General features: G+C 40.2%; 1 protein-coding gene across 12 annotated transcripts in view; it reads right to left on the bottom strand.

Annotated features, from left to right (window-relative positions):
• The window catches only part of ksr1a (kinase suppressor of ras 1a), a 222,657-nt gene that overhangs the window by 160,067 nt on the left and 47,058 nt on the right, over nt 1-15,532 (bottom strand). Inside the window, exon 2 of one of the 12 annotated variants that reach the window (XM_043718267.1) lies at nt 10,961-11,143. The exons of the other annotated variants lie outside the window; for them this stretch is intronic. Within the exon in view, the coding sequence (XP_043574202.1) occupies nt 10,961-11,017 (57 nt within the window). The 5' untranslated portion in view covers nt 11,018-11,143. The remainder of the gene's footprint in view (nt 1-10,960; nt 11,144-15,532) is intronic. 12 annotated transcript variants of the gene reach the window in all.

The raw sequence follows: 15,532 nt of genomic DNA, 5'->3' as shown, positions 1-15,532 counted from the left end.
TCGGACTACAGAATCCCCTAACATAATTGATCTCTTGGAAGCCGACGTACCCCTCGTTGCATTAGAGCCAGTCTCAATACCAGAAACTTAGCTGTTCGTGCTACGTTCTCCTGAGAATCCATCACCCCCTACATTTTCCAAAACAGCATACCTGTTTGAAATGGGTATATCCACAAAAGACACCTGCACTAGCTGCCTACCTCTCTTACCTTTCCTGGAGTTAACCCTTCTATGTGACTGTATCTGAGACTTTCCACCCCTTCCTATATCTGCCATCCATCACATACTGTTGCTGTTGCAAATTCCTCATCGCTTCTATCTGTCTCTCCAGCCTATCCATTCCATCTGATAAGATTCGCATTCAACAGCACTTATGGCAGATATAATCTGCAGTAACCCTTAAACTCTCTTTAACTCCCACATCTGACAAGAAGTACATATCACTGCAAAGGTCATTTTTGCTCCTTCACAATCTAAAGATCCAGAAAATAACACCGTCTTATTCCTCTACAAACACTGCCACAGGTTAAATTAATAGCTATGGCTTATATTTTAACTTTAATCAAGAGACTTATTTCCAAAAACATATAATCACGAAAGAATCCACTATACTCACGACTGCAGCCTTTCTCTTGGACAGACTTAAAACTACAATTAACTAATCTGATTCTGTGCTGTCAACTTCGCCCAACAGTTCCTCCAAGATTAGTTGTGAATTTCACTGTTTGTTAATTTTCCCAGATGCACTCCAATGTCCAGCAGTACACAAATTCAAACAGCAAAGGCGGCAACTGTGCAGGTTCTCTCTCTGTCTCCTGCACTGTCCCCACCATGTGCTTCCTTTGTCTGCTCTCCTCCCTTTTAAAACTGCTGTTATTTTGACTTTTTTTTCCAAAGTTCCAAAACAATGCAACAGCATATAAAACAGTAATTGCTGCTCCTGGAATTCGAGGAAATCACCTCCAACATCTAAAATATCTCAAAAAAACGAGGAGCAGCTCTTACAGCCAGAAAGTTTTCCCGTCCTCCATCCTGGATTACGAAATACTCCCCGCCCGTGTCCTTCGAATAATCAAGGTTCCTCTGTATACTCCTCTGGATTCTGCCATATTAAACCTTCTGTACCTGCTATAACATTTTCTTCTTTTTATTAATCCCAACTCTTACTTTCCTTCACATCTAGGATTCAATGGTCATAGTCTCACCTTTTGTCTTCACGGGAACCTATTTGCCAGAACTCTTGCTATTTCCTCCTTGAATGCCTTCCTCTGTTCTGATAGCTGCTCCCATGCCATTCAGACCAAACTGTATCTTATTTTAGTAAATTAGCTTCCCCAGCTTAGAATTTTTATTCCTAGCCTGTGCTTATCCTTTTCAATAACTATGGTCATTATCTCCAAAGTGCTACTTACGAACATTTCTTCCTGCTGTGCGGAGTTATTTCTTCAATGTTATGATTGATTTCTTGATCAATATTGCAACCCTTTTGCTCCTATCCCCCTATTTGTCAAGTACCCTAATTACCAGGAATATTAAGCTGCTAACCTTATCCATCTTTCAACCACACCTTGGTCATTGCTATGATATTCATACTCCTACGTGCCTGTCTGCTCCCGAAGCTCATCTGTCTTACTTCACAGGGTCCTTCAATTAAAATTTGTTCCATATAGCCTTGCTAAACTCAATTTTCTATCTCAGCTATGTTACCTCTGCCTTCCACACTCATTAACATTTTCATTTCTGATGTCATCTCAGCTTCTTTCCCTGCTGAACTACTGATCAGAATCCCATCCACCTACCAATCTAGTTTAAGTCCACCCCAATACTATTAAGAATTTCCCACAAGGATACTGGTCCCATTCCCTTTCAAATCTAACCTGTTTAACTTCTACAGGTCTCATCTCCCCTCAGTCTCAATGCCTCAGCATTCTAAAGCCCTCGCTCCTGCACTACCTTTCCAACTATGCATTCATCTGCTCTATCTTTCTATTTGTAAGCTCATTACTACATGGTACCAGGAGTTATAGAACATAGAAAAGTAAAGCACAGAATAGGCACTTTGGCCCACGATGTTGTGCCGAGGTTTAATCCTAATGTAAAATGTAGTAACTTAACCTATGCACTCCTCAACTCACTGCTATCCATGTGCATGTCAAGCAGTCGCTTAAATGTACCCAATGACTCTGCTGAAGGCCTTTGAAGTCCTGCTTTTCAAATTTGACCTAACTCTGTAAAGTCTGTTGCAGGACCTCATTGTTCTTTTTTGCTTATATCATTGATTCCACATGGATCACGGCTTCTGGCTGTTCAGCCTCACCCTTCAGAATGCCCAGCAGCCATTCTATGCAGACAGGCAGGAGGCTGGAAGGACACAGCAAGCCAGACAGCATCAGTAAGTAGAGAAGTCAATGTTTCAGGGATAACCCTTTAACATCCTCACTATGGCGCCATTGCATGGTTTGCAAATGAGATGTAGTCTGGGGATTCCCTCGAGCTGCCTGGTCTCCTTCTTTCTGGTACTCACCTCGATTCTCTCTGCCCACACTTCCTGAAGGTGCAGGGCAACCATGTCCTGAAATGTGCTTTCCTTGAACCACTCAACCTCATGAATGGACCATAGTATTCCCAGCTGCTGCTCAATCTCCAAAACTCGGAATTTGAGTTACTCCAACTTCCTGCACACATGGCCATCCAGACGACTAAGAGTTCCCACATAGTGAAGCTTGTGGGAATCACAGGCTTGAGTTTCTCAGACATGATCTGAACTAAATAGAATATGGACTCTTGTTTTTATTTTGCCCTTCCTCCTACTCCAATGTAGATAAGAAAAATGTTATTCTTGTTTATGTCAGGCAAACAAATACAACCCCTTAACTCTATAAAACAAATTTTAAAGTTGTGAAATATTATTTATGTAAAGCTTTTTATGCTGTACTTAGTCTATGCTGTCTATGGTCACGAGAGAGAAATACTCAACAATTACCTCCCTGCTCTTTTCTGTCACATTTTGCTTTTGTTGAAGCAGTCCCTCCACTGCTCCCTCTCTGCTTATTGGGCCTGTCCACACTCATTGCTCCTTTTAACTTGACTGCTGTCACTTCCCAGTTCCCCCACACAAATCCACAGCCAGTCTCTATGCTTTGGATCTTTGCTGCATTTCTTGATGATGCTGATCGTCTGCCACGCTTGCTGCTTTCGGGTGATGTGAACTGCACATCTTGGGGTCCTTCACTTCATCAGCTCTTCTTTAATGCAGCGCTTTCCCATGTCCAGCATTGAAACAATATAAGCAATTGCTGTTATGGATTTCTTATACTCACCCTAACTCAGCAGTTCTGAGCCCATGGATTCAGAATATTGGCTACACCACACAAACTGGCATGACTTGGTTACTAAATTCGGCTTTCAATTCTACTGATTATAAATAGATAGATAAACTCAAGCTTGCATAGATCATTGGCTTGTCTCCATTTGAAATACGTATGAAGCTTTGCAACTGCATTGGAAATGATGCCTGGACTTGGAACCCAAATTCTTTATCAAGATATACATTTTTCCACTGAGGAAACTAAGTTAATGAAACAGATGTAAATATTCAATTGGATTTGGACTTCACTCATAATACAACTGATATTGGTGCAAAGTGGTTTCATTTTGAAACCACATTTCAGTTCTAGTATAAATACAGCCTGAATGTGATGTTAGAGTTTAACTGAACATTCATGTTAGATAAAAAAAACACCAATCTAGTTGGCTTTAGAATTATTTCTGCCTCAATACCCTGAGTAACTCTCCACTTGAATGTTATGAAACAAAACTAGTAGTGTTAACATAATGCAAGATTAATAACAAAACACAAATAGTTAAAGAGTCAGCAACTGGAGATTAGTTGGCTTTGAATCATTGTTTGAATGGCTATCTTTTAAAACTGATTTCCATGAAGAAGCTATGCTTTATTACTTGAGTTGCAGATTCAGGGTATGGTAGATTTGAGAGTGAAGTTGAATAGGGGTTGAGCAATTCCTGCCTGCTACATGATGCAAATTCAAAGTGGATTCACAGGGGGTCAGACAGCATCCATGGAGAGAGAGCAGGCTAACGTTTTGAGTCTGGATGACTTTATCAGAGCTGAAGTGAAGTATGGAGGGGGAAGCATTTATGCTATAATTTTGTTGTGGGGTTGGAGGGGTGTGTGGGGGGATGGAGAAGTAATTGCTGAGTGGGGAGTGTCACTTAATCTGAACATCTTTTCTCCACCAGTTCCCCCAACCCCTCCCAATTATACCATAAATGCTGCCCCCTCCATGCTTCATTTCAGCTCTGATAAAAGGTCATCTATAAGTGAAATGTTAGCTTGTTCTCTCTCCATAGATGTTTTCTGATGCTGTGATCTCCAGCATTTGTTGCTTTCAGTACAGATTCCAGCAGCTGCATAATTTGCTCCTTCAAAGTGGGTTCTCTGACCTGCTTATGGGCACTGCTTAATAAAAGGTGTTACAGGCATTAAGCATACCAAAAAAGAATTGAGAAGCCTAAAATCAAGAGACTACTCAGGTGGTTTATTTATATTAAAAAAACATCATTTCACAAGATTTCAGTTACAGCTCTGCTTTGTAGAACATAGTTTCAACTCCTGTATCAGCTTATCAAAAAGGGAATGACAGAAAATATACCTCAAGATGTTTATATTCACAATTCAGTTTCTTACTCTCAGTAAGTCCATAAAGGAGAAAGCTCCTTCAATTTCACATCTCACACAAGAGGTTTCATAAAATCATAGAATCCCTACAAGTATGGAAACAGGCCATTTGGCCCAACTAGTCCACACTGACCCTCCGAAGAGTAACCCAACCAGGCCCATTCCTCTACCCTATTATTTTACATTTACGAGGAGAAAGTTACACAAGGGTGTAGAAATTATTCTACAGCTGTATAAGTGACCAGAGGACAGTTACACAAGGTGTAGAAATTATTCTACAGCTATATAAGTGACCAGAGGACAGTTACACAAGGTGTAGAAATTATTCTACAGCTATATAAGTGCAAGTAATGACTAGAGAGCTGTGAGCAGTTTTGGACATCACACCTTTGGAAAGGTATGGCAGTTCTAGAGGGATTGAGTGAAGCATAGATTTACCAAAATTCTAAAGTTTAAGTTGTGAGGAGCAAATTTGGTTGTAGTCCTTGGAATTTTGATGGTCATTGGATAATTTGATTTAAGTTTTCAAGATGCTAAGATGATCAGATCGAGTAAGTAGTGAGCAACGTTTTCCTACTAGCCTGAGACTAAGTGAAGTTTTAGAACATAGACCAATACTACACAGAACAGGCCCTTCGGCACTCGATGTTGCACAGACCTGTGAATTACTTTAAGCCCATTCGCCTACACTATCCCATCATCATCCAAAGACCGCAATTTCCCCTCAGACGTGGTTGACGATGCTCTCCACCGCAACTCCTCCACTTCCCGCTCCTTCGCCCTTGAGCCCCGCCCCTCCAACCGCCACCAGGACAGAAAGAGAAATACTGTGGGAGTATGCTTAGTTTTAGAAGAAACGGATGAAATTTCAGAACATACACACATACAATAGTGTTTAACCTGACAGACATCCAGGTGTCATCCTCATGTGATAGCACAATCTAGTAGCTACTTCAGAGGCAATTTAGTCATGGTGAATTTATATCAGAAAGAAAAGGGAGAAAGATGGGGTTGATGGAGTTAGCTGGAGCAGGCTATGCATCAGGGTTGGCTACTGTTAGCACCCTTTACATAGCAGAATTAGAGGCCCAATTGAGTTCAATTTAGGAAATGCTGAGGATGATAGTAGGCCAGGAATACCAGGATAAAAAAAAGTGGGTTGGATAGGACAGTAAGCGGCAGAGCACCATAAAATGTTGAGTTCTGTTCAAGATATTACCAATGAGATTATAGACAGCATGGCTCTTGAGGCAACCCATAGGAATAAAGCAGCATTTTGTTCAACATATTAGCTGGCTCGTGTCTATGGCCAGCACAAATATCGCATTCCCAATCCACCTATCGTATTCCCAACCCCCCTCCCCCAAGTCCCTCCTCCCTACCTTTTATCTTAGCCTGCTTGGCACACCCTCCTCATTCCTGAAGAAGGGCTTATGCCCGAAACGTCGATTCTCCTGTTCCCTGGATGCTGCCTGACCTGCTGTGCTGTTCCAGTAACACATTTTCAGCTATTTTACATTTAAGCCTGACTAATGCACTTAACCTACACATCCCTGAACACTATGGGCAATTTAGCACAGTCAATTTACCTAACCTGCACATCTTTGAATTATGGGAGGAAACCAGAGCACCCAGAGGAAATGCATGCAGATGTGGGGAGAATGTGCAAACTCCTCACAGAGGGTCGCCCAAGGCTAGAATTGAATCGGATTCCTAGTGCTGTGAGGTAACAGTGCTAACTACTGAGTAACTTTGATGAACCTTAATGCAGAATCACACCCGCACTGTGAGCAGATAGCTAGGAATGCATTCACAAAGTCTTCAAATGTCATAAATCTGAGCAGCGCAGCAAGCAATGTTGCCTAATCACCATTAGCTTTTTTATTTATACAAAAGGTTCCACCTTCTTGACAATTCAATTTTGGAATTCATATGGGAAAATGCTTTAAACAAGGAGTTTTTCATACGTAATCTAATTCCCAGTTTTGTGGTGTAAAACAGCCAAAGCCAGCAAACACACTTTGTTCCACATCAACACAGTTCAGATGGGTTAAAGTATGTCCTCACATATGAAACCCAAGAAAAAAATTAAACCATAATCAATAAACAATAATTAATGTTTTCATCAGCTCACCCACCACCACTGACCCACCAGCCTATTCTTTAACTACAAATTTGATAAATTACATGTATCTCAATGTCTAATCGTGTACTGAAGTCCATTGACTTATTCAACATTGTGCTAAACAAAGCACCAAGAGTTCCAGCAGCACAAGGGTTCTCCAAGTTGCAACCCTACTTATGGATATGGTTTCTTAAAATCAAGGTCATGAAATAAGTTGTTAAATTTAAATTTAATATTTCAACATAGTCCTTGCTCATTTTGAGGTCCTTTAAAGAAAGCAAGGCCTACTCTATCCAAACTGTCTTTGCAATGTTCCAGCAATAATACTCAAGATGTGCTCCAGAATTAGCTGCATCCCTAAGTACGCTGTTCCAATACAGCCACAACATTGTCAGATGGATACGACTGTGGAAAATAACAAAAAGCAGGATAAATGCAACTCAGCCAATTACCACCCTATCAGTCTACTCTCGATCATGAGCAAAAATGATGGAAGGGGTCATTGACAATCCTATAAAGTAGCATTCTCAAAAGGAACAACCTGCCACTGGCACTCTATTTGCATTCTGCCAGGGTCACCCAGCTCCTGACGTCATTATAGCATTGGGCCAAAAATGGAAAAAAGAACCAAACTCCAGAAGTGAAGTGACAATTACTGCCCATGACATCAAAGTAGCATTTGAGTGACTATAGCATCGTGGAGTCCTAAGAAACTTGGAACCACTGGAAATCATGGAAAACTCTCCACCGGTTGGGGTCAAAATTGCAATTGGAGAATCTTACAGCTCTTATTCGTTGAAAGAGCTGCCCAGTGAAGTCTCACAGCTCAACATTTTATTATGAACTCTACAAGTTAGTGTTCAAGTAATGCTCAGTTGTCTTTAGAACTTTTCTACGGAATCTGAATCCACATATAGAGTGAATAAGGACAATAGAACATAGAACAATACAGTACAGAACAGGCCCTTCGGCCCACAATGTTGTGCCGAACATTTGTCCTAGCTTAAGCACCCATCCATGTACCTATCCAATTGCCACTTAAAGTTCGCCAATGATTCTGACTCTGCCACCCCACAGGCAGCGCATTCCATGCCACCACCACTCTCTGGGTAAAGAGCCTACCCCTGACATCTCCCCTATACCTTCCACCCTTCACCTTAAATTTATGTCCCCTTGTACCACTCTGTTCTACCCGGGGAAAAAGTTTCTGACTGTCTATTCTATCTATTCCTCTGATCATCTTATAAACCTCTTCAATCCCTCTGCTAATGAACGCTAATACACCATAGGCCGCCTTACACGCTCTATCCACCTGAGTGGCAACTTTCAAAGATCAATGAACATAGACCCCCAGATTCCTCTGTTCCTCCACCTCACTAAGAACCCTACAGTTAACCCTGTATTCTGCATTCTTATTTGTCTTTCCAAAATGGACAACCTCACTTGGCAGGGTTGAACTCCATCTGCCACTCCTCAGTCCAGCTCTGCATCATATCCAAGTCCCTTTGCAGCCGACAAGAGCCCTCCTCACTATCCACAACTCCACCAATCTTTGTATCGTCTGCAAATTTACTGACCCACCCTTCGACTCCCTCTTCCAAGTCATTAATAAAATTTACAAACAGCAGAGGACCCAGAACTGATCCCTGCGGAACTCCACTTGTAACTGCGCTCCAGGCTGAATATTTACTATCTACCACCACTCTCTGACTTCGACCAGTTAGCCAGTTTTCTATCCAACTGGCCAAATTTCCCTCTATCCCATGCCTCCTGACTTTCCGCATAAGCCTACCATGGGGAACCTTATCAAATGCCTTACTAAAATTGACAGGTTTCATTCTATGCTCCAATGGAAAAATAAATATGAAGAACACACAATATATGTTCCATGATCTTGTCTGAAAATGTAATGTCATGGATTCTCATTCCAGTTGGGATTACCAACTCTAAAAGAGGAGCAACATGATGACTATATGACTTTTTTTATAACATTCAAAACTAAATGTTTGCCTTCAACATACTTTCTGCTTAGAACAATTCAATAAAGCTTTAGGATGTTTTCCTAGGATCTATAAAAGGATATCAGAGCAGATTAGTTGCTTCTGACAAAGCATAATTTCAGCTATTTGAAATCCAATATCTGTCTTCCTGGTCATATGACACCACAGCAGTCTGAGGCATGTGAAAGTGTAGCAAATTGGAAAGAATGCCAATGGCAGTCACACTGGGAACAAAATCACGCCTACGGATTAAATAAACTGTACATAGTTAGCTACAGGGAAGTGGATTTTATGGGAAATAAAACACCTTCTCCCATGTTGCTACTCTAATATTACTGACAGCAATATTGAGCAGTAGCATTGCCTGTGAACATGGACTTTATGAGTGACCAGAACAAACCCATTCGGTGGCTAACATGCAAAATCTATAATCATCATCTTAACGACAAGTACTACAGGAACAATATTTTCAATTGCTGCATTTACGCTACTTTGCATACAAGTCACACTTGGATATTGGCACAATGAGAAACAGATGGTATTTCTGCTGCTTTTACTACAAGTGGAGTCAGCACTGTGCTAGATAGCCTGGAAAGGATGTGAAATGGCATTGTTGCCGTATCAGTTGAGTCATTTATGTAAGAGGGAAAAAACAGACCTGCAGTATGTCAGTCATTTACTGAGCAGATTAAAAGTACTTGTTGCAATTCTTTTGTAAAACTCTTTTCTCAGAATTTGCATTTGTAAATAATGTATTTGGAGAATAATTGGCATCCAAGCCTTACAGTTTTTTTTACCCAAGTTACTGGCCCTCAAAAGGATTCAACTCAATGCAATTTTTAATGCTAGGCCTTGAGCTGGTTGAACTCATTTTTTTGTAGTTTCAAAGTGACATTAGCTGAAGCCTAGAATTGTTTTTGTCCTCAAGGACTGAATCTTTGCTCACCACTTCCACAAAATGTCAAGATCACTATCTTAGCACATGGAGAAACACAGGTATAAACAGTGGCACTACCTTTTTATTTGAACTTTGAAATTATCAGGAATAAAATTCAACCATGACTAACAAAGATGCAATATAGCCCACTTTTATGAAACCAAATAGTTCCACTGAAGTCAATATTAAAGTGTATAACAGACAGATGATTTTAAAAGTTCATTCATGGAATGTGTGTTTCACTGGCTGAGCCAGAATTTGTTGCCCAACCCCAAAATGCTCATGAGAAAGTGGTGATAAGGTGTCTTCTCAAACTGCAATATGTACAAAGGAAGGAGTTCCAAGATTTTGATCCAGCAACAGTGATGTTACAGTAATATATTCCCAAATCAGGATGGTAAGTGGGGCTTGGAACGGCACTTACTGATGCTCGTGTTCTCACGTATCTACTGCCCTTGTCCTTCTAGATGGTAGTGGATATGGGTTTGAAAGGTGCAATCAAAGGGGCCTAGCTGAATTTCTGCAACAGATCTTTTGGATGGTACACACAGCTACTACAATCACATCGGTAGTGGAGGGAGTAAATGTTTCTGCATATAATATCAATCAAGCAGCTGTTTTGTCCTGGAGGTGTCAAGCTTCAAGTATTGTTGGAGGTGCACTCAGCCAGGCAAATGGAGAATATTCCATCATACTCCTGACTTGTGTCTTGTAGATGGTGAGCAGGAGGCGAGTTACTCACTGTAGGATTCCTAGTCTCTGGTCTGCCCTTGTAGCTACAATATTTAAGACTAGTCCATTTCAGTTTTTGGTCAACGATAACCTTCAGGGTGCTGATCCCTCACAGATGGAATTTTACCCTCATTCACTTTGAGAATCTAAATTTTTCTTTTTGGTAACATTACATAAAAAAGTTAACTGAATGCAACACAACATTTCAGCCAGGGAGGTCAGTAGACATAATGCTTTGACAAGGTTGACTTCCATAGAAGGTACTTACTACAAACTCATTTTTTTCTTTTAAATATTGAAATGCATCTTAACTTAGGGAAACATTTCCCATATTTCTACTGCTCTAATTTATATGTTCATATGGTATTTTGCTCTTAAAAAATCAATTCTTAAGTGCTGCCCTCTAAAATTATGTATTTATCATGTTGCTTTGCTTTTCAACATATAATTTGCATTATACAGCTTACATCAATATCATCTCTGTTCCAACAGTCACTGGGGAAATTGCTTTTTTCCATAACCATATGCTATCAGCTTGGCTCTCTTCTTTTCTAGATGAGTAACAGACGTTACATTCAGAATTCGAAAGCTGCTGTGCTAAAGATTCTTTCTTCCCAAAAGGTGCCTTTTTCTTCCCATGTTCTGAAGTTCTGTTTGATTGTAGCAAAAAGAAAAAGAAAACAAAAAAAAATGACTGAATTTCTTGTAGTAAAATTAAAATAGATCCACTAAACTTGGATGGAAACAGCATTCACTGACATCAACTTTCAAATTGATTCTGACCAAAATACCAAGTATTGAAGAACTCACTTTAGAACGTGTTCTGTTCTGTGCTCAATATCCCTTTTGAAACACAAGTAGCCCAGTTTCCAAGGCATTGTAGCACATGAATACCCATATCAAAAGGTTTAGTGAAGCATGATTAAAAAGAAACACAGGCTGACCAAGCATGTCAACAATATTTTTGCAAGAAAGCAGTTAATTTTTCAATGTCAATTGCACACTGAAATATCCTAAATGGATTGCTTGTTGTTTAAAAATCACAACACCAGGTTATAGTCCAACAAATGTATTTGGAAGCACTAGTCTTCAGAGCACTGCTACTTCATCAGGTGGTTTCACTAAACCAAATCAATTTGATAACTTTTATGTCAGGAATTCAATAACTTACTCAGAATCAAGAGAGTTTGGTGGACACATTTGAACATAACCTAGAAAATAAAGCAATTTCAAAATATCGTCCATTTACATTATCTCACCTGCCAACATCCAACAACAGTAAAATCTAAAATATTCTGATACACAGATTTTTTTTCCTTTATTCATCCAAGGGATGAGGGGTTCGCTGAGCATGCTGCATTGCCCATCCTTAACTGCCTAGGGGGCAATTAAGAGTCAAACACATTGCTGAGGGTCTGGAGTTACATGTAAACCAGACCAGGTAAGGTTAGCAGTTTTCTTTCTAGAAGGACATTAGTGAACTAGAGGGGTTTTTCCGACAATCGACAATGCATTTATGGTCATCATTAGATTCTTAATTCCAGCTATAGGTGGTTCTGCTATAACACGACAGTTGTGTTCCTCTGCAATCTTGCACTATAGAAAATCGCGCTATGGGAAACCGCTGAAGAAATCATGCTATGAAAAACCCAAAACCCAATTCAGTAGAAAGTTTGCATTACGCAAGCAACATCCACAGTTCATCAATCACATTATAGCCAATTTGCACTGACAAAATGCGCATTATGGAAGAACTACCTGTATTTATTGAATTCAAATTCTATCAACTGCCATGGCAGGATTCAAGCCCAGGTCCCCAGAATGTTGTCTAGGTCTCTGGGTTAATAGTCCAGCAATAATACCACCAGGTCATCGCCTATTATTGATCTAACACAATCATTTCAAACTATACTTTGCACTATTAAACAGATTATACATGTTTCTTTCAAACTTCTGGTTTAAATACTTCAAGATTCAACAGTTAAATAACATTTGAAAAGTGAAGAGACAAATGTAGGTCCACAATGGATACACTAAAATTTCCAATCGTCACGCAGTTTTCTTCAATTACAACCTAAGCTATCAGACTAAACAGGAAAAAGAATATTGCACGACCCATTCAGCATATTTACTTTTAAACAGTAAAGGGACCATTATCAAAAGAACATCAGCTTGATCAAAAATAAACCTTGATAATTAAGCCTTCCCCAACAATAGGTCACTGAGCAAACAACCACAGAGAAGAACTACATGCCCATATGAAAGGAGGGAAAAACCAGTTGAACTTCCTCCAGTTAATCACAGTGACACAGAAGGTAGCTGTGAAGATTACTGGATTTAGTAACATCTAAGGAAAGTATGGGCTGAAAGATAACAAAAGGGAGACAAGGGACTAAGTCCTGCCTAAAACATAAATCAGCCAGCCAAAACAGCATGGAAGATTATGCCAGTTCTCTGCCAATGCGATCATGCACAAGCACAATGCTGTGGCAGTTCCTGTGAAAAAACATGCTGTTCTTTGTGAGTAGGCCGGGGTGTGAGATCAACTGCTTAACAACACTCATCAAATTCAACAAACTGATGCTGCATCCCAGCCCACTCACTGAGATCAATCCTGTTCAAGGGCAGCTGATGTAATCATTTGCTTTACTATGAGAAATAGAATACTGGGATATCAACCTTAAGTGCAAAACCACTAGAGAACAATCTGACAGACTATGAGAAGCCTCTCAGACTGCTCTTTTCCCTCAAAGGATCACTTATGAGAATAATCAAACAGATGGTGGTACAATGCAATGGGTTAGATAGATTTTACCTCCGAAACTCGCATTTAATTCTGGTAAAATGATTAAAGATGTTTATCTGTGAGCAGCAATGCTCCTGCTTGAAATATGACTGCAAAGGACACTTTGAAGTTTAAATAGGAATGAAACAAAAAGGCATAGAACACCTTTAAACCAATAGACATTAAATTAACAATTTAATTTGAGGGCTGTTGTGAAAAATGGAATAACACACTGATGTAGTAGGGATCACATCCAAGATTTGGACACAGACCTATTTCTACTTCAAAGATAACCACTTTACTGCTGATTGTGGTGAGCATAAAAATTCAAAATGGCAAATATTTGAATCCAGCAATCAGAGTGAGCAAGTCCACTGATGTACAGTCAGAATGCCTTAGCCTCTGCAAACTTACTTCAATTTCCCCAGAGACAGCAGCACAGCACCTAACAATCTAACTGATACTTTCCAAATGATGATGACTTCATGGAAAATGGCAGAACTTTGGATACTTTTGACTCAAAGAAAATCTAAATTTCCATTGAAAGAAAAGGTGCAAAAAGTCTTTTTTTCTGAAAGGCACAATTAAACCGCATTGCTTCTTCAAATAACAGACAAGGACGTAATTAATGCTTTCATCCTTCCCTTCAATTAAAGCTCAGTGACCTAAAAAAAGGTGTTAATCAACTCTTAAATGTTCCCAGAAGAGGTGATGAAATCTGTGACTCATGCCAACACCACCCAACTTTTTGATCATCTTTTCAACAGCAGCAAGTGAAAGCCATGCAAAATGGATTCAGGGCAAGAATTTTAGCAAAGACTCTTTTTTATCAAGTGAGGTTCTTCTTGAACAATGGAACAAGCAAAGGCCAAGGGCAGAGTTCACCATGCCCCTCACAATATTTAACCCTCGATCAACACATCAAACAAAACAGATTTACCAGTCATTCATCTCATTCACACATCTCAATGATGCCATCTAAGTTTGTGTAAAGGTACATGTACCTCGAAAAAAATTTAGTGTAAAGCTTGAGACATAAGGTGTCATATACATTATTTTACTACCTATAAACTTTAGCTCATCTTCATGCACGACAGTCTCTTCTGTCTTTGCCAATACTGTACAATGACTGATTCTTCTCAATTCTACATCCACTGTTCTACAAATTCTTCCTTCTCATTGCTTTCCCAAATAAGCAGCACTCATAATAATTTCCACTTTAAACCTTCCCTGGCAACACAGAGGCTTAATGGTTAGCACTGATACCTCACAGCACCAGGGATCTCCCTGTGCTGAGTTTGCATGTTCTCCCTGATTCTGTGTGGGTTTCCTCCGGGTGCACTGGTTTCCTCCCACAATCCAAAGATGTGCAAGTTAGGTGGATTGGCCTTGCTAAAAGTATGCCAATAGTGTTCAGGGATGTGCAGGTTAAGTGGGCTGTCCGTGATAAAACCCCTATGCAGCATTACTGGGATGGGACGCTGTTTGGAGGGTCAGCGCAGACTCTATGGACCGAATGACATTTTTCTGCACCGTAGATTCCATGATTCAATGGAGCTCTATAACAATGGACTAGCATTTTCTCTTTTCATTTTCTTGTGGTTTATTCAATATGAAATTAGTTTCGGCTTTTGGGTTTCCTTCATTCATATTGGGCTTTGAACTCAAGCCTGGAACCATTCAAATCTTGCCAATACATCTAGTCTATTTTTACTCTTTTCAACCTTGGGTATGTCAGGCACAATGAACCTTGTACATTGTGTACCACCTTTAAAATTAGCAAAATACTAAGGAAACAAAATTAGATATGTTTGCAAAATTTACCCAACAATTTCACCCAGACAGATTTGCCCATAACAGCTAAAGCAACAAAATATTGGGGATAACAAAGATAAAAATGTGCTGCTGGAAAAGCGCAGCAGATTAGGCAGCATCCAAGGAGCAGGAGAATTGACGTCTCGGGCATAAGCCCTTCTTCAGGAATGAGGAAAGTGTGTCCAGCAGGCTAAGATAAAAGGTAGGGAGGAGGGACTTGGGGGAGGGGCATTGGAAATGCAATAGGTGGAAGGAGGTCAAGGTGAGGGTGATAGGCCGGAGTGGAGGTGGGGGCGGAGAGGTCAGGAAGAAGATTGCAGCTTAGGAAGGCGGTGCTGAGTTTGAGGGATTTGACTGAGACAAGGTGGGGTAGGGGAGGATAATGAGGAAACTGGTGAAATCCGAGTTCATCCCTTGTGGTTGGAGGGTTCCTAGGGGG

The sequence above is a fragment of the Chiloscyllium plagiosum genome, chromosome 28 (assembly GCF_004010195.1).
Source record: "Chiloscyllium plagiosum isolate BGI_BamShark_2017 chromosome 28, ASM401019v2, whole genome shotgun sequence".
In the NCBI taxonomy this organism is placed as follows: Eukaryota; Metazoa; Chordata; class Chondrichthyes; order Orectolobiformes; family Hemiscylliidae; genus Chiloscyllium; species Chiloscyllium plagiosum.
This window is presented reverse-complemented; position numbering and strand designations above follow the sequence as displayed.